Below are 20836 nucleotides of genomic sequence, written 5' to 3'. Positions count from 1 at the left end.
TTAAACAAAAACGCAAAAATACGTGTCGATTTATTTTCAATATAGAGCAATAAAAAAAAATTATATCATTTTTGTATCATAGGTGTAAATTTTGTATGGATTGCCCCATATATATGCTAGTAAAAAAAAACGTCTTTTGACTTCATTTTACACAAATATCTGCTGAATCTACGCCTTCGGTGAGGAGGCGTACACTTCTTCAATGTGCAGTCATTTTTCAGCTCACCCCCTGAGAACCCGTTTGGTGGAGAGGCGAGAGTCAAACTAGGGGGTTTTCACCTCCCTCTCGCTTCCTCAGTGTGCGGCCGGCCCTTTGAAATGTACTACTTCCTGCCTCCGTGTTGAATTTTTGGAAAGTATGGAAGTTTGATAATTGATATCACTGATTGGTTGAGGGGAAAAAGAGGGCGTTGTTTTGAAGTTGAGATGTCTGTATGCAATTTAAAGATCACTTAGTCGTTTTATGTTATCTGACGTTTTTGTTAGCGAACTACTTGAATCAGCAGCAATTATATAGTTTTCTTGAAACTTATATACTTATTTGATTGTTTTCTTTAGTACGATTTTACTGCATCTAGTAAAAATTTTACTGAATAAGTAAGATTTTCATTTGTAATTGTAAGTATTAATTTTTTTTTTTAACAATCTTTATATCTGCGTATTATATTTTTCGCATAATCTTTATGTTTTCATGAAAAATATTTTATTTCTTTCTAAGAATACAAATGTTTATGATTGTATATTATAAATGTTTATTAGTTGCGTTTAGAGTTAAGCTTCAATAGAAAAAAAAATTGATTCAAGTTTTCAACTATTTATATATATTTCGTATTAAATTTTTTAAAAAAACTAGCAGATTTATAATCCTTATAATTTACAATAAGTTATTTAACTATTCAATACTTTCAAAAAATAGAATAAGGAATACTAAAAATAATTAATGTTGAGGAGGAAGAACAGGCGAAAAATTAGTGCTGGAACAGATGTTCCGGTTAGATAATCAGCTGAACGCGGTCCCAATCCGAGGATCGAACCCAGGACCTGTGGTACGGGAGCGCAAAACGCTACCACTCAGCCACCGCACGTCTTATAATAATAATAATAAAAATGTGAAATTAAGTCCGCCTGCAAAAAAAGACCTCTTTGTGCATATTTTTATATAATTACATTATGCATACAAATGCATTTCAAAATTTATAACACACTCTTTCCTCTGATCTTTCTGTTTCGACAAATTATGCATCATATATATATATATTATCGCTTTATAGATTTCTTTTTGTGTTTTATTCTGTATTTTCTGTAAATTTTATTTTCTGTTTTTACGTGATATTTGTGCTCTCTTTTAATTATTTGTTGTAAACTTTTTTTTTTAGTGCTCCTTACACTGTTGTATTGATATATTTTGCTTTAGCTATATTGATATAATATTAGAAAGCACTCCTTTTTGCGGACATAATCGTGTGAGCTGATGAAAAGATTATAGCTTTTATTTTCTGGATGTTTATTTTTTTCCGGGTTTTTATTATTAATTTTTTTTTTACCCTTTTTTCTGTTACTATTTTATATGTTTTTTACTGTTATCATTCTACTTTTTCCCTACAACTATATATATATATATATATATATATATATATATATATATATATATTCAAAATTTAAGAAATAATGAGAAGAAAACGATTTTCCGAAATGATTATTAAAACTTAATTTTTCTTTAAATTTATCTTTGTATCATTTTAGCAATCGCCTAAACTTATATTTAATTTAAAATTGTATTTTAGTTGAAAACAATTCTTAAGCTGTTTTCATTTAAAATTTCAGAAATGTAAAAAAAATTACAAAATATTGTAAAAATTTTAATAAAATAAGCAAACATTACTGCAACATCTCTAAATAATATTAGTTGAACTAAATCAAATGAATTTGGTTATTGTATTGAAAAGTAATTACATAAATGATAAATGCATTTTAATTTTTGCAAAATCATAAAATCAGTAGTTTTACTGTGCTAGAATGTTTTTTTTACGCTTCAGTTTTTAAATGTTAAAGTGCACATTCTCGGAGACAGAATAGGTCGTTTACTAATTTACATTTGCAGTATGAATTCATTTTCATTTTGATTTTTCTTAATGTGCCACATTCTTATTATTTTTCTATTTTGCTCAGTTTTATCGATCCAGTATGATGATCAATACATATAATCCTGTATATGATTTTTAAGTAAATTCTCATAATTAATATTATAAATTTTTGTAAAAATTTTATATAAATTTTTTTAATAATTCTATAATGTAATTATTAATTTAAAAAAGCAGATTGTGCAATTCTATGAAAAGCATATTTAAAATTGCACGTAAAATTTTGTTTGGGGTTATTATGCTTTTATCATTATTTTAAAGTTTTTAAGTTTTTCTTTCTGTGCATATCATTATGATTTTGTTATTTTTATTTTAAAGTGCTTAAAAATATTTTTTGTTGGAAAGTTTGGCCACACAGCCTGTGTACTATTACCTTATTTTCTTATCTATCCTCGTTTATCGGTCATTACAGTTACCGAAATAATTTTTAATCCATCTTATTTTATTATAAGTTGTCACTAAAAATTCATACCTTTACCAGTGCTCCCCTATGCACTTTAAAAAATGCGGCCCACCCTGCTCCATCCAGGTAAATGCTCCCTCATTCCCCTTTTTGAAAAAAAATAGGGTGTCATCCCCCAAAAACACTTTTCTTTTTTTTAGCATTCCATTTTTAAGAAAATATAATTAACCGTTAAAATAATAATTACGCAGAAAAATTATTCGGTTTATTCTAAGTTTTAGTATTCGGTAGGTTTAACTCTGATTGCTATTACAAATATTTAAAATGTTAGGATTATTTTCAATTGGTTAAATTTTTATAACATTCTTCTTTTTCCTCATAGCGGTATATTAATAAATTTTTTAAGTGATTTAAAAAATTTTTTAAATACAAACCTGTTTTTTTTTTCAAAACAAAAATTCACTTTCGCTGGCGTTTATTTTCTAATAATCTTCGGCATAAAATAAAGAAAACGTTTTTTAAGCTGTTGATCAAAAAATAATTTTTTATTTAGTTTACTTTCTTTTGGAAAAAAAACTGTATCCACTGAAATTGTCTCATAGCATGCATTTAATTAATAATTATGAACAACAAATTTTCTCGCATTTAGATAATGAGTGAAAATTACTTTTTTAAATGTAGACATAAAATATATAATGACGATATTTAAAAATTGTAGTTAAAAACTATGTACAGATTTAATTACATATATATTATATCTAATTATATATATATAATATAATATAATATAATATATTTATAATAGTGTAATAGAAATAATGTTAAATTAAATTTCTAAAAAGCCTTAACTACTTGAAATCTCATATAACTGTGAAAACGTTCACTACTATTATGGCTCTACCTTAGTAAAGTGTCTAGCTACGCCTTTGTCTACTCTAGCTAGTCAGAAAGCAGAGTTGCGTTTTCTATTTCATCATCAAAGACTGAAAAACGAGTTAATAAAAATAGACTTAAATTTTTTTTTTATTATGAAGCAAACGATCGCTATATAAAATGTAAAAAATTGAAACCATCCTTAAAAAGAAATCATTTATGACCTTCCTGATTTTTTGAACTGTAATAAGATGTTATGTGAATAAAATTTAGATTGAATGTATTTTTTTCTTCTTTTAGCATCTGAAATAAAGATGGCGAGAAGAAAGATGGCGCCAAATAAGAGAGAAAGAGTAAGTTGTGGTTTGTTTTTATGAAAATAATCAGTGCCGGATTAAGCTTACCTTAAGCCAGTCAAATTTTTGGGGTCAATTAATTTTTTTTCCCTCTTATATTTTTTATTTATTCAAATATGAAAGTATTTATATATCTTTTCAATTAAGAAAGCATATTTAAATAAAAATAAATAATAATAAATTAAATTTTACTTTGTTTTGTTAAATTAAAACTAAAAAATAATCATAAAATTTTGAAAAAAATTTGAAATTTATTAACACTTCACAAAATCAACCCTACTATAAAATTGGTATTCAAAAATCTTTTTTTCTGCTCTTGCGATCAATAAACTCATCTGTAATGTTAACAAAATTAATTACACGGAGGACATCTGATTCGATAAGCAGCGAACTTTTTTCTCTCGCTCAAATCAAAATGACAAATTTGAACTTAAAAAACATTGATAAATCTTATAATACATAAACTATAATAATACTTATAAATAATAACTAAAATAAGTAATAAACAAATATGATTAACATTATGTAAAAAAATTATCGTATTTTATTAATATATTTGAAATCGATTTTTTTTAAATCATTGTTTTTCTTAATTTTTTTAAATTTATTTTCAAAAAAATCTATTTTAAGGGGACCGCTAATCATTGTGGGCCCTAGGCCATGGCCTAGTCTAGCCTAATGGGTAATCCAGCACTGAATATAATAGACATGATGTTTGTATCTACATGGTGCGCAACGTTTTTAAAAAGTGCTTTAAGTTCCTTAATTTCGAATATCGTTTTTAAAGCCTTAAAAGTGTTTTTTTTTCCATCGAGTGTTTTTAAAAAGTGCATAATTTTCTCTTTTTGGAAATGAGATTTTTTTTCTTGAAATTTCGATTTTCTCGTTACAACGTTTTCACAATTCATTGAACAGCAATCTATTTGGGCGACTCGTAGGTCCATAGCGTATGAAAGCGCCTTTCATTTTACATGTTTGATGAAATACTTGCCACTCCACATGTGCGTCCACTGAGCTGGAGTTCGGTGAGACTCTTGCACTCTCATGTGCAACTCTGTTGCATTTTGCAGGATTTTCTCACTTTCGGGTTTCATTTTCCAACCTCTGATATCGAACAGAAAAACCTCTTGATCTTTTTATAAGAGCTAAAATAATCATGAAAAGAGCTCTTTGTCAAAAACTGGTTATTTTTTCATGATCATGTTAAGTCTGACAAAATTCAAGTACTTTGTTAATGTATATAGTGCTTAAATTTTTTTTTGAGTGCTTAAAAATTACGTAAAAGGGGCTTATTTTTGGTTGAAAGATTTGGCTACTCACCCTGTTACAATAAATAAAAGTTTTGCGCTTGTAATTAGAGAATTTTTTTTAATTGCATGCTTTGCCTTACTACATTAAGCATATTTTTTCTATTTTTGATTTATTATTTATTTTTTGTTAGTGTTAAAGTTCTGACATATCTGTAAATTTAACTACATGATTAGTTTTGGGTATTACCAAAAGATATCAAAAAAGGAGATATCTTACCTCCACCAAAAGAATTAAATAAATAAATGAATTTAAAAAAAAAAGAAAGAAATTAGTCTGCTGATCATCAAACAAAACGCTAACAGACGTTTTAACTGAATTCCATCTTTATAAACCTAAAATAATGTGGAACATAGGATGAGAATTCATCCGGAAAAGGGATGAGTAAATAAATAAAAAAAAATTATACTAAAATACAAAATAAATCATACTCAAATATAAACTTTAATAATTCAAATAGTGATTGAAAAGTATTAAGTAGAAAAAAATTTTAAATTGTTTTTGTATTAAAAAGTTTTTTTTTTAATTTTTTGATTTTCTTATTTCCTTGCTTCAACTCACACGTGTACGTGTGTTAAACTATTAATGAAATATTCTCAGACAATTACAAATCATAAACTTAAGCAAAAGTTAGAGGCAATAGAAATAAATTTATAAAATTTTTCGCGAAATTATTATCATTGTTTACAGAAAATAATATCTATTTGGATGGTGAATGTTAGATTGAAAAAGATACGTCAAAACAAAAATTTTCTTTGATGCGATCTAACATATGTTTCATTTTTCTTCTATAATTTTTTTTATAGTTAATTATCATTTTTTTATAACTTTTTATTATGATAATATCAGTTTTTATCACATTTAATTATACTATATTATGACTTTATAAGTTGCCTACGTTTTTAGAAATTATATTTTTAGAAGAATTTTTTAATTTTTATAATTATAATATGTCATATATTTTACGTTCAATATAGTAAGCAGCTGTAGCACCGATTATTAAAACTAAGTATCTTTAATTAATTGTTTTCCAACATTAATTCTACACACGTAAATGAAAATTTATATATTTCTTGGTGTTCCAATTTGAAACGAATTAATTGCAACACATAAGTTGATACCTTTTATCTTGTAAAACCTATTAATTAATTACATTTTTAGTTAATGTAAGTAAATAATTAGAATGTTTATTCTGGATATTTCACCATCAAACTAAAAAAAGGGGATAATATATAAGGAAGCGAACCTCATTTATAAAAATCAATTCAAAACTTTTTTTGTTCTAAAATATGCAGTTTATTTTTATTCAGAACTTTCTTTTTAAGTAAATTAAAAAAAAAATATTTTAACTATCTTTAATGAATTAAATGTACTCTATGTAATTAAATGTATGTAACTAAAATCATAACTGGAAAATATTGCAGTTTTTCTATTTTGATGAATAAAAAAATCCCTAAAATTCCTTACGTGTAAATATTTAGTACATTATGCAGTAATTATCACGAAATTTATGTTATTTTGTAAAATTTATTGGATTTTTTCCTATTAATGTTGGTAGCTAAGCTTGCTATATCGCGGTTGAAATTCATTTCGTGATAAATGGATCAAAATTCATAGTCATTAAAAAAAAAAAAAGAAAAAAAGAGGATCATTGTTTAGGCCTATAGTTTGAGAGCGTTCCAGTATAGTTAATCATCAATGTATATAAATCGCTAAAATTCGTCATTTGTTGTTTTCATTGAAATGAAAACCAAAAAGAGATTTGGAAGTCTGAAATTTAAATTTAAAGCAAAACCCTATTAATCCCTCATATTTTTTATATTTGGAAAGCGGTTATAAAAGAGACATGTTTTGTTTTTCTTTTAATTTGGCTTGATTTATTAATTAATTTTTTTTAACTATAAAGTTCTACAGAAATAGCTGCAAACTTGGGTTCAAAACTCTCAGAAACCCGGGAATCTCCAACATCAGAACATATTCTCATTAGTTGAATCAAGATAAAGAGATTTCGGCATCGTGATCAGTGTCAGAATAATGGCAACTTCCGGGCAGCAGCCGGCGAGAAACTGGGGGGGAAGGGGCAACTCGTAACCAGCCACCTCCCGGCAATTATCCCCGTGTTTTTTTTTTTTTTTTTAAATTTACAAGTTTAAAATCTATTTATTCGGAGATGATTGTGCTCCGGGAAAAAATCCGGATATCCGGATCCTCACCGCGATCCAGAAATCCAAGGTCCAGAAGTTTCAATAAAACATCGATCACATTTATGTATAAAAATTCTTGTATATTTTATTTCAAAATATTAGAACTAGAATTTATGCTTCTCTTTTATTTGTAAACATTTTTTCTAGTAGAATAATAAATGCGATTAGAGATAAAAGTAAACTTATACATAATTATTCATTTAAATTATGCTGCTTGTAATTTGTTTAGAATTTCATGTTTTGAAACTATCAATGATTTAAATTTATTAAGACATATTAATTTTCTGAAATCCGTCATTAATGATTTTACTCAAGAAATTTTCAGGATTTTTGACTCACAATCACCCCTGATTTATCGAATATAGCGATTGTAGTTGGCGAGACAGATCAGATCACGATACGGAAATACTATATCCATTTCACTTTATGTCATAATTCGGGAGTTGAAAAAAAAAAATCGATTTTTCTTTTCTTTTCTTTTTTTTTTTGATTGCAGACGCATAAAATTCGTTTACGATAATTCCATGTAAAAATTAATTTCAAATTATTTATTTTTTATTATTTTATTTAATAATAGTTAAAATTTCACATCTTCTGAAACACCTAAATTTATAAGAAAAAGAATTTTAAAAACGTGAGTGAAAAATGTTTCGTTTGGTTTTAAAATAGTTTTCGACTTTTTTTATTACTTTTAAGGATTGTGCATTTATTTATTTATTTTTCTACTTTCAGGAAGAAGATGAGGGTTCTTCTGTTGAAGAGCAAAAGTAAGTAAGCTTTTACTTATTGTGTTTAGATTTTTTACTTCCTCATTTAGAATCAAATTTAAAATATTTTTTTAATACTATAACTCAATTTTTTTTCACCCAACAATAAATAAAATATTAAAGAACATTTTATGTTTTATTTTATCAAGTTTTGTAAAAAATATTTTTGTGAAAGGAATATTTTGAGGAAAAAGGAAAATTATTTTTGAAAACATTGAAAAATATTTTATGTTAAATATTAAAAATGTTAAAAAATAGGATGTGATTTTTATTAAATATTTAAAAAAATTAAAAAAAAATGTTTTGAAGGACATTTTGTCAATACGTAAATCGCAACAAAATGATTACCTGAATTTGAAAAATGGTCAATCGATATTTGATAGAAAAACCAAGATCTTTGCTTTTTACCTCTGTTTTATACATTTTTTTCTTCTTTTTAAAAATTTCATTGTAAATGTTTAGTTTTATATCTGGTAATATTTACTACTTCTGGAATCAACTTAATTTCGATCGTGTCAGTGAGAGATCCAGACAAATAAAAAAGATTTCTTTTTTTTTTTTATAAGAATAGATAAATTGTCACTCCTTTAAAAAAAAGTATTTAAAATTTCGTTATTTTTTGGAGAAATTGCATGCTTGGAAGCAACTTGTTATAAGTTAAAAAATAAAAATTCGAACGATTTTTTTTTTTTTCGTCTGCGTTGCAACATTTTTCTATACTTTAGAGGTGCACAACCTGCGGCCCGCGGGCCAAATGCGGCCCTTCGACTACTGAAGTGCGGCCCGCGAGAGCTTCTAAACACAATTTTAAAAAAAATTAAAAAATGGCAATTTTTAATCGCACTTTTAAGTCATCACGTTTTGACACAATCAATTTTAACAGATTCTTTAGTAAATGTACGTTTAACGCGCTTTCTTGAAGCCGAATTTATCGTAAATATAAATGATTTTTTTAAACAGTTATTTCCGCTTTTCTACGTAATTTTGAAAATTCCAAATTTTTATTGCGACGCGAGTTTCAGATCGCAAATTGAAATAATCACTTTTTGTGCACTTTATTTGTGACTGAGAATAATATTTCGTGGAAAAACGCATTCATAAATTAACTCTAAAAAATAAGGCTAATCGAGAACGTTTTTGAAAATGTCGAAAAGCGAAACAGAGAACATAAAAATCAATCTTAATTTTTGAAAAATTTTCTTAAAGCTGAACATCTCAGTTTTTCAATTACCAGAAAAAGCCAAGAAAAAAGAATTAAGTCAACAGAAATGCTATTAAAAATTACTGAGTTATAATGAAAACGTCTGAAAAAAGTTTTTTTTTTTTATTTAAAGAAAATAAAAAGATAGAAAAAATGTTCTTAATTTAGTTCAAAAATGTAGTTAAGTGAAAATCTTATGCCGAAAATCTCAATTTAAATTTTTCTCATTGCCATAATTTTAGAAGAAAAAAAATTGCTATAAAATAAATTTTATTTGTAACTTTATTTTTTAAAAAATGCTGAGTCATAATAAGAATGCCTAAAAAAAGAAAAACAGAAAAAACAAATTTTTCTCAGTTCCTGAAACAAAACTTTAATACTGAAAATCACACTTTTCTATATAAGTAATATCTATAAAAATTCAGAAATAAAAAAAACTTAGAAAAATACATTTCTAAAAAATATTCTGCTAAATACTCGTTACATCCCTCCTTAATTTAAATGCAATGTTATTGCAACTTGAGAAATTCATAAAATGGCGGAAAACGTGAATTTTTAAACTGCTCACTGTTTGTAGTTTAGATTTCAATTTTTTGTTGTTTAAGTGAACTTTTTCCGTAAAAGAAAGGAAAATGTTTACGTTATAAAAAATCTAATAATTAATAAAATAAAATAATAAAGTACATTACAAAATAAGCATTGAATTTTATTTTGAACTATCTCTGTTTTGTTTTTATTTTAGGCTTTTGTTTAAAACCTATAAATTTTCTTCAATTAAAATATTTAATTTGAATTTATATTACTTAATTACGACTAAACTTTTTCCTACTTTCCTTCAGTGGGAATTGCAGTTTTTTTTAATTTATTAGAATTTAATTCTAAAATGAGTTTTCATATTGCATGATATGATAAAAAATTTTTTTTCTTTTCTTCAATGTTTATTTATTTTGATAAATCTATTGTTCATATGATAGCAATAGCAAGTCTTTTTTATTGATAAAAAAATGGAACTATAATGTTTAAATAAACATTATTACATTTGTCATTAACATGTCTAAATACATGTGCGGCCCTTCGTTAGCCAACCTGCTGTGCAAGTGGCCCTTCACTCAAAAAGGTTGTGCACTCCTACTATACTTTCTTTATTAAGTCATATTCTTGTCATTTCAGTGGGAGGAAAATTCCAAGTGACATTCAAACATTATCTTCAGTCTGATATTCCAAAATGCATTAAATTGTTACTTTAATACCTTCTCTCATTTAGTTTTTAAATTGAGATCTCTACCTTCATCACATTATAAAAGAGTCTCAATTGCTCTTTTGGTCTAAAGATGTTTAGTTTAATCTTTGCATATAAATACGTGACCATAGGCGAGTGCAAGTAAATATTCGTTATATTAAAAATTGACAACTGAAATTTTGTGCGTTTTGTCACTTTATGCGTATTGATATCCTTAAACTACGTTACTGATTTAGTACCCACGATTTTTATGTAAATTTTTTTTTTTGTTCTTTCAGCATCCGGCCTGTGTGCAAACGGCGCAGATTGAGTTCTCCCAGCAAAACCTCTGGCAATGTAAGTTCATTCTTCTATCTAATAACTTGTATTATTTTCTGTTCTGTTTAGCCTCTTTTTTGTAGATTTATAGTTAAAAAAACATTCTTGGCATTAAGTTTTATATTCTAAGAAAATACAAATGAAAAATTAAATTCTGAACTTTCAAAAATTCAATGTTTTTTAATGTGTACAAAATTTTTTATATAAAAAAAAAATTATGAAACTTTAAAATAACACAGTATTCATTTTTAAAGGATTAAATTGAAATACAACATTATGTGAAATAAATATTGTTACCATGTCTAAACAAAATAATATATTGTTTTAAAGAAAAGTTCGTTTAATATTCGACACATTTTTCCCGTTCACGCACTCGTATTCTGGTACTTTTCCCTTCTGGACAGACTGGCGCCTTTCAACGAGGAAATTAATTGGTTTTGAGGATGAGAGAGAAGATGCAAATAAATATTTTCGAGTGGTAGTTAATTAATGTGTCAATCTTGGTTTATTAAATTCAATTTATTAGGTTTTTGTCCACTATACTATTTCTAAATAATTCAAAGGCTTATATAATTCGACACTTCTTTTCATCTAGGTCATGCGACACCGTTTAAAAAGTAAACAAAATTGGTAAAATAGTTGCAAATTTTGGTTATTTAACGTTTTTTTAAATTATTATGGCGCGTCCGGAGCAGTTGGCATCTCTGTATATATAGGAAGAAAAAAAAAACTGTAAACATCAAAGTGAACGTGCATTATTTTTGTAATAAAAAAATGTGTTACTCTTGTAATAATGTGTGGAAAATTTTCCTAGCTAAAAACTACGATACTAGCTAAATTACATTAACAATAATAAAAAACGAAAAATGAAATTTGATATTTAAAATATATACAGGGTGGCCACCCACCTGGAAAACCTTGAAAACCTGGAATTATTAGGGAATTTTTTTATACTGGAAAAAACCTGGAAAAATCAGGGAAATTTGGATAAAAACCTGGAAAAATCAGGGAATTTTAAAGAAAAGCTGGAAATTTTTCTTTGATAATTTTTTTAATTTCACTAATTTAAATTATTTGCTAATTTTCTTAATTTAAATTATTTCATCCATTATACCCACTTTTTTTTTAACGGAAATGTATCGCCAAACAGTTGAAATATCATCATCTTAGCAATACTTTGCTTGCATCAAAATTTGCTCCATTATCGTTCTGTTAAACTAGAATGCCATATAAAATTCTCCCACGGTTGCTAAACAAATGTGGAAACCTTTGACCGCTATGGGAATTTAGGAAAGATTCTGGTGGAAAAAGGGATTAGGTTATTAGCTTCTGTTTTTAAATTCTGTCCTTGGGCTGAATCCATTTATGGCTCAAGTTTGTTCCGATGCTTTGGTGGTTATTTTTTTTCTCGATTATGACAAAATGTTTTTGTATTTTTAACTTTATAAAATTCTCCAAAAATTAGTTGTTTAAATTTTATGATAATAGATTTTATATCGCACTCTTTTTCTTTTTCTACTCCCATTCAAAGAAATCTGTGAATTATTTTTTCTGAGCAAACCAACGAATCACACATTTTTTTACAATCGCTAACAGCAATGTTTGTCGACAAATTGTTACAATTGTTGCATTAATGGCAATTTTTTCTATTTCATTTTAACCTCTTATAACATATTTTAATTTTAAAAAAAGGCTCCTTTGTTGGTCAAAAAATGATTTTTGATTCAAAATTTTGTACCAAAACATTAAAAAATAAATAAAAAATCTTGAAAATTTTCAAAATAAATTATTTTTTTCAAGTATGATATGTTAAAAAAGTAACATTTTGAATAAAATATTTTATAATATAGACACTTTTCTTGTACACATCCTATACTTTATACCTGGAAATTTTAAGATTTTTATCTGGAAAACCTGGAAAAATCAGGGAAATTTGAAATCTGATTCGAGTGGCCACCCTGATATAAGTTTTAATTTTCTGTAAAACCTCTGTTCCTTTTTCTATGCATATAAACTTCAATAGCTTTATAATGAGGTTACTTATTCTGTAATTGAATACATTAGGGAAGAAATCTAATTGTAGTATAGTTTGTTCCTGTGTAGCAGCAAAAGAGGAACTTCTTAAATTCTATTTGACTAAAGACAAAGAAAAAAAAACTACAATCGGAATCAATAAGACAAATAATTGGTGAAGACTTTCAGTTTTAATTTTATTTTTTTTTAATTTAAAAAAAATAAATAATTCAAATGAATAAATTGTAAGAAAGAGTAATAAATGATTGAAAACTTTTACTGAATGACGCTAAATTCCTCAACCTCCGTTACTATTATGTAAAATAAATAAAATAAGAATTTTTCAATTGTAGAATAAGAAATACAGTAATAATAATAAAAGAGATTTTCGCCAAGATCTGAAATGGTTAATCATCAGGGTGGGCCCGAGCAAGACCTGTTGTAAATGAACGATTTTTTGATACCTTTTGAATTTGCAAAGGAGACTTTTTGGCCTTTCAATGTATAAATTTATACAATTATGTAGTTCACGTTTATTAGTATTTTCGCAAGCTAAACTGACAGTTTTTTTTTAAATTTTTTTTATGTACAGGAGAAACAAATGGCAGTAAAAATATTATGTGAATCATGCACTCCTGAAAATAATAGTGGCCTTTTTTTTATATCTCGAATGAGTTTAAGAGTTTTAAAGTTAGTTTCATGCTTTTTTTTTTTCTTCGATGAAACTCATTTAAAACCTGAAATAACATCACTAGTCATATTTTTAACGATATCATTTTGATAGGCCTGATTTTATCCAATAAAATTTTTCTTAAGGTTTATTATAATATATTGCTCGATACGTGTTAATATATGTAGACTATCTGCAGCATTTATTTCCGATGACGATACATTTAAAATTTAGCGTAGAAGAAATCAAACTATAAAAAACTGGGGTTATTATAGTGAAAAAGGTGAATTGGAACAATTCCGAGAGTAGTTCCGGGTAAGCAGAAGGATGAACTCTCAATTTGCTAAAAATACAGAATCTGTGAAGAAGCTTAACTAATTTAAAAGGCTTTGTTAAATTATTCTTTCACGATCAGTGAAAAATATAAATTATTAAACTATTAAAACTTATTTAATAGTTTAATAATTCATATAACTTATTATAACTTATATTATTAAACAATTTAAACTATTAAAAATAAATCCCCTAAAGTTATTTTATCTAATTTAGTTGATAAGTTTTTGAATAATAAAATTAAAACAGGAAATCTAGGTGAATACCTCACACCATAATGATTCTAAATGGCAATAAAAAAATATTAAAAAAAGAAAAAACTATATTATCTCTTTAGTGTGTGTACAAGTGATGCTGTGAGTACTATATTCTTTAGACAAAGCGCAGAAGCGTATTTTTCTTAAAAACAAAAACATAATCAATTGAATCAGAAAAATTCCAATAGTAATAAAAGGGGCCGGGATAGCCTGGTTGGTAGGGTACTGGGCCCCTGTCAAAAAGGTCGTGTGTTCGACCTCCGCCGGCCGAAGACTCTTCATGTAGTAAATGGTGACTGACGCACGTTAAATCTGCCGGGTCATAAAGTCCTCCAAATCATAAATCTGGGAATACTGATCCAGGAGTTACCTTATCTTCTGTATTGGTTCAAAATTACAAATTACAATTCAGAATTTTTTTACTCTGTTTTGTTTAGATACTCAAGCATTAATAGGCTCCCTTTTTGCTGCTATTTTAATTTTCCGGTATTAAATATTTCGGAACTTATTTAGTTTATTATTATATGGGGAACATCACGAATCGCCAATAAGATTGAGAATCGGTAACTGAAACATATTTATAGTAATAATTAAGAGTTATAAATAGATTTTTGTTTTCGATTAGGCGTGACAGTGAATTAATGAGTCTACATTAACATTGAAATAAAAAGTTGATCGATAAGAAAAAAAAAATATTTTATGTTCGCTTTTAATAAAAAACTAACTAATTTATTTAATTTAAATATAATTTTAATAATAATGATTCGAGTTTAAGTTATTAAAGAAATTTTAAAAAGTCTAGGAAATATGCAGGGGTCTGTCCAGACATTTTGTGAAAGGTCCGTTTTTCGTGAAATTGTGAAAAAATTACTCACATTCTTTCAACCAGGGTCCGCTTTTATGAATTTGTGCAAATAGGGTCCGTTATTGCAAAAAAAAAAAAAAAAAAAAAACTTTTTCAAGCAGTTTTTAAATTATAAAGACATACAAGATTATGCTCAACACTGTAAAATTACAATTAAAAAATTTAAATTTTAAAAAATAAACAACAATTGCTGCTTCTAAATTAGAGATGCAACATACAAATATTTGGTATTTTGCTTATATTGCTGAATGCAGAATATTAATTTCGGACGAATAATGGAAGAATCGTCTGCCGAAGACAAAACTTAATTCGTTTACATCCATCTTTCTTGTTTTCTGCCCTGGAAAGGGTTTATTCGATTAACAAAATAATAATGAAGATAAACAAATTTGTGAAGGATCCGATTAAAAGAAAAATCATTTTGTGAAGAGTCCGTTTTTAAGTTAAAATATTTTGTGAAGGGTACGTTTTTAAGTTAAAATATTTTGTGAAGGGTCCGTTTTTATGAAAAGATATTTTGTGAAGGGTCCGTTAACGGACCCAAATTTCTTCTAAACAGACCCCTGATATGTAATCCCTATTTTGGCATCACAGTGAACTTTAATTATTAAAAATTTCACACAAAGGTTTTTTTAAGTTTTTCTTGTTGCTCAAATTCATTATTTTTATAAATTAACTCTGCGCTTATTTTACAAGTATTTCAAAATATGTAGTGTACCGTAATTTGGTTCAAACAGCACCATCTTTTTTCTTTGATTTTTTTTTTTGTAATATACAGTCTTTGGACAAATTATTAGACGTACTATAGGATTCTATGTAAAATCTTAATTATCAGATGATACTATACAGCTTTATTGTTTTTACGCGACTGAAACCGGTTTGTACTTGTTTATGTACAAAGTATGAGACACACTTCAAAGTATGAGACACACTGTATTTTTTTTAATAATGACATGATTTGCACGAGTTTATATGCGATACACTTATATTTAAGCATACATGTAACGGGGTTTTATTCAGGAGATTTTTTATATACTTCCTATTTGTATATATTTTTAACGTATTGCATTTACAATGTTAACCCATTAATACAGGAGCGTAAACAAGTACAAACAAGTTGCAGGTTGCATAAAAACAATAAAGCTGTATAGTATCACCTGATAATAATTATTTTGCATAGAATCTTACAGTGCTTCGAATAATATTGCCTGGGAGTGCATTTTACAATCAGCATCATTTTTTAAATTATTATTTTTTTTAAAAAGAAGTAGTTGTAAATAAAATTAAGCTTAGCATAAAATGGACATAAAAAGCTTTTCATACATTTAAAGAATTTGAAGAGATTCTCTTTATCGGGCCTTGACTGTCAGATATAAAGACACCAAACTGTGATTGGAAAAATTACTATATGAAACTACAACTGTAAAAAAATTAGTCATTCGTTCACCTTACATACAGGGGTCCTCAACCCTATGCCCGCGGGCACCATGGCGCCCGTCGATCGATCTAGGTGCTCCCGCTGCTCAACGATAACATATTTCAGTTTTCCATTTTCCCAATAAATGCTATGCAAATACATACTGAAGTACGCTGGATAGATTTCTACATTTAATAGATTGAATAGATTTCTACATTTAATTGGAGAAATAAAAAATTATCTTGCAACCAAAAATCAAACATTTTTAGAACTAAGAGATCCTCTTTGGCTAGCAGATTTGTCTTTCATAACGGACATAAGGGAAAAACTAAATTATTTAAACTTGGAGCTGCAGGGAAAGGACTATCATAAAGCGAAAATGATAGAGGCTGTTAACTCGTTCAGAGCTAAGCTAGTTTTGTGGATATCACATTTGAAAATGAAGTCTCTTTTGCATTTTCCAAACATGAAAAAATGGATAGGTGACAGTGAAATTGACATTTGTCATTAACCTCCAATTGCTTAAAGATCAATTTAATAGCAGCAATTTAATATCATCGAGCCTTTGATAACTTTTTTGTTACTCCTCTTACTAACCAAATAAACGTAATAGCAACATACATTTCAGAATTTCTTCAAGTAAGGCGAGAAGAATTGGATACATAAATTTTGGATCTCCATTGGATGACATTATCCTCAAAACTATTATATCACATGAGAAATTCTGGAATATATTTGAAGGACTAAATTCCATTCTTAAAAAGAGCATTATATTCTCCCAATTATGTAGCGCTGGTCAGCAAAATGCCATGCGAAACACCACATGCCACTGTATTTTATAAATAATTTTTATACTTCGCATGTTTTGAAAGAAATTTAGTAATAATTTATTTTACACAAAAATATTAATTGCATTCATATGTTAAATTAATTTTTGAAGTTTAATTTTTTGTGCACTATATGTAGTGTGTATTATTACCTATGTCTACCAACTCTAAATTTATCTTGAAAAAATGAATGGTGACCGCCATTCGACCGATATTCTGGTATTTGCTCTTAGGTACAAAAAGGTTGGGGACCACTGCCTTACACTATACTTTCCTATTTACAATTTAAAAGAATTGTTTCTCTTACAAAAGCGTTCTTTTACAGAAGGAGAGTTCGCGTGGATGAAAGATCCTATATGAAGATCAACAACAGTCTGTTTTTTCACAAAAAATAACGAGGATTTCTAAGTTCGACAATTTTATGACGTGGGTGGGTTTGCTGCTGTGGTTTTTTCTTCGCTTTCTTAAGACAAATGGCTTTTCCCTTATGATCTCCAGTTTAGTGGATTATTTACTATTTAATTAACTGAGCCACGATGACTCCGGGGCCTTCTAATGATCGGGGTTAAATCAATACGAATTCCGGCTCGCACCAGACATCTTTTGAAAGGTCCGTTTTTCGTGAAATTGTGGAAAAATTACTCACATTCTTTCAACCAGGGTCCGCTTTTATGAATTTGTGCAAATAGGGTCCGGTTATTGCAAAAAAATTTTTCAATGAGTTTTTAAATTGTAAATAGATACAAGATTATGCTCGGCACTGTAAAATTATAATTTAAAATAATTAAATTTTCAAAAATAAACAGCAATTGCTGCTTCTAAATTAGAAATGCAACATACAAATATTTGGTATTTAGCCTATACTGCTGAACGCAGAATATTTATTTCGGACGAATAATGGAAGAATCGTCTGCCGAAGACAAAACTTAGTTCGTTTACATCCATCTTTCTTGTTTTCTGCCCTGGGTAAATCATTTTGTGAAGGGTCCGTTTTTAAGTTAAAATATTTTGTGAAGGGTCCGTTTTTATGAAAAGATATTTTGTGAAGGGTCCGTTAAAGGACAGAAATTTCTTCTAAACAGACCCCTGCTGACGTAAAATGTCCTCAGTGGTAGACGAATCATAATAAGACTCAATTTTCCGTCTGGCTAACCGTGGGAGTTTTTCCTCACCATGTAACGTGGGTTAGTTCCACCAAAAAGTCCTCCATGAAGGCAAATTTCTACCAACTCGTGATTTTTTCTCGCAAATTTTTTTTTTTATATTAGCGTATGAATAACTTATATTTGAGGGGTTATATATATATATATATATATATATATATATATATATATATATATATATATATATATATATATATATATATATATATATATATATATATATATATATATATATATATATATATATACGTCGTTGTCGAGTGGAAGGATTAAAACAGGTCTTAGGTCGAGAAGGAGGGTACAAAATTTATTTATTAATTATTAGATAGAAGCAGTCATGAAAGTGTGAAAAAGTGCACATGAAAAGTTGTGCACCTTGGTTATATGATAGGGAAAATCTTGCAAAGTAAAATCCGTAAAATGTCTTAATTTAGGGAAAGAGGAAACTCTTAGTAGTTGCTATTGGTTTATGAAAATAGATCGAGCATTTCCCACACAGAGCTAAGAGAAAAATGTCCTGTTTTTAATTAAATGCATACTTGCACCAAAAATACAATTTAAGAACAGGATGTGGCTTTTAAAAGTGAGAGAAAGTATTTCGATTGAAATAATTAATTAGGATAACATAAAAAGATCAATTGAAGCTTTTTATGTTACATATATATATATATATTTTTTTTTTCAAGATTTAAGTGGCAATCCTGGTTACGGTAAACAATTGGAGTTAATATTTGTAGGGTGGGTGAAAATTGAAGTTTTTTTCCAACAGCGCGGCATCTTTTCGGGATGTTTCGTTAAGTATTTCCATTATTTTCCTTCACCTTGTTTATTATTATTTAATAAATTACAGCCATTGTGGCTCACGGGAAAGAGAGCTTGCCTTCCACTGAGGTGATCCGGGATTGAATCCCGCACCCGGCTCGCACCGACCACAGTGCTGACGAAAAATATCCTCAGTGGTACAGGGTGCGTAGCGTTTGTAAAAAGTACTTAAAGGTGCTTTTTTGGGGATTTCGTTTTTAAAGGTGCTTTTTTCAGCTAGCGTTTTCCGAAATTTTTTTTCTCCCTTCAGTGATATCTGGTGGATCCCATGCATTTCACGAAAAATGGGGAGTTTGCTGCGTAATCATTCATGCGGACTTCATGTCGTACCCACGTTATGACTTGCGCATGCGCGCGCACTCGAAACCGAAACCCGAGTGCTCCAATTCGGATAGAGTATAGAGAATATCAGATCCTTATTAAATGTTTTTCTTTTTAATTTCTTTTAATTTTGTTCTTGATTATTTTATTTTATTTCTAACACTTTTTTGACGTAGGGAGTAAGGGTACTTATGTTCTGAGTTCAGGGTCAAGTTGAATTCACTCGGTGATGTGGGAAAGTACTGATTGTTTCGATCTTGATTTACGCTCGTATCTTTTTGGTTTTTTTCAACGCTAAAACTGTTTATAAAAAGTTTTTGTTTTTCAATAATATCATTGATTGAATATGGATTTTTTGAGTACTTGAAAATTTTTGTAAAGTGCTTGAAAAGTTTTTAAAAAGTGCTTATTTTTGATTCAAAGATTTGGCTACGCACCCTGTCAGGGGTTTGAGTTCCCATGCTTTTTTTAGCGTCTTTTACTGACAGCCAATCATCATTATGAATGTAACGATATGTTCTTCATATTTTTTGAATTTTTAACTCAACCCAAAAATCACAATTTAAGTATCAGTGTAAAACAATATTTATAAAAGTTATAAAAATAATTTATTCTAACCAAGATTTAATTAAAATTATCAAATTTATCATTACATGCAAAGAAAAACCAGGAAAATGTTTTTCACATTTCTTGGCGATTATAGTATTTCAGCTAAATGTTCGTCATTATCTCAATAAAATTATTTTTTATAAACAACCTTTTTTTTTATTATTAATCAGACCGAGCTCGTTGCTCATAAGATCAAGAGTCCCCTCCATCTGGCTAACTGTGAAATCTTATCTTGGTTTTCCTCCCTATGTAACACAAATGCTGGTAGGTCCAAGAAGAAAAAAAAACCCTCCACGAAGGCCAAGTTTCTCTCAATATTTGATGCAGGGGTTCCCTTGTCTTCTGGATTGGGTTCAAAATTACAATCATACGGAGTTAAATATTAGTAATCGTAAACCCAAATGGATTGGTTGTTCAACTATGATTATAATATTTAATTAACTAATTCTAACAGAAATAATTTTATAATAACTTGTAAATTTTATTCAAGTGCAAGTAGAAAGCAACATGTGGTTGCATCAGAACATGTAACAAATGAATAAAATTTACTTAATTTCTATATGCAATATTTTTCAGTAGTGAAAAATAATTCATTTAAAAAATATACATAATTTTCTAATAAAAATTAAATTTAATTTTCAGAAGAGGGGCGTTAGGCGCTTTGAAAATGTGGGTCAAGCAGGCCCATCACGAATGAAGTAAGTAGTTATTTATAATTAGTATTATTA

At 27.8% G+C, this 20836-nt stretch overlaps 1 protein-coding gene across 1 annotated transcript in view; it reads left to right on the top strand.

Moving 5' to 3' along the window:
• Positions 1–271: 271 nt before the first annotated feature.
• The window catches only part of LOC107456102 (uncharacterized), a 35939-nt gene continuing 15374 nt past the window's right edge, over positions 272–20836 (top strand). The window contains exons 1-5 of the mRNA XM_087161921.1: positions 272–618; positions 3718–3770; positions 8018–8052; positions 10772–10829; positions 20751–20806. Of these exons, the coding sequence (XP_087018047.1) occupies positions 3732–3770; positions 8018–8052; positions 10772–10829; positions 20751–20806 (188 nt within the window). The 5' untranslated portion in view covers positions 272–618; positions 3718–3731. The remainder of the gene's footprint in view (positions 619–3717; positions 3771–8017; positions 8053–10771; positions 10830–20750; positions 20807–20836) is intronic.

Source organism: Parasteatoda tepidariorum, chromosome 4 (assembly GCF_982258835.1).
Source record: "Parasteatoda tepidariorum strain Cologne lab strain chromosome 4, Ptep-v5.0, whole genome shotgun sequence".
Taxonomy (NCBI): Eukaryota; Metazoa; Arthropoda; class Arachnida; order Araneae; family Theridiidae; genus Parasteatoda; species Parasteatoda tepidariorum.
The sequence above is the reverse complement of the archived record's forward strand: the minus strand, read 5'-3'. Positions and strand labels throughout refer to the sequence as shown.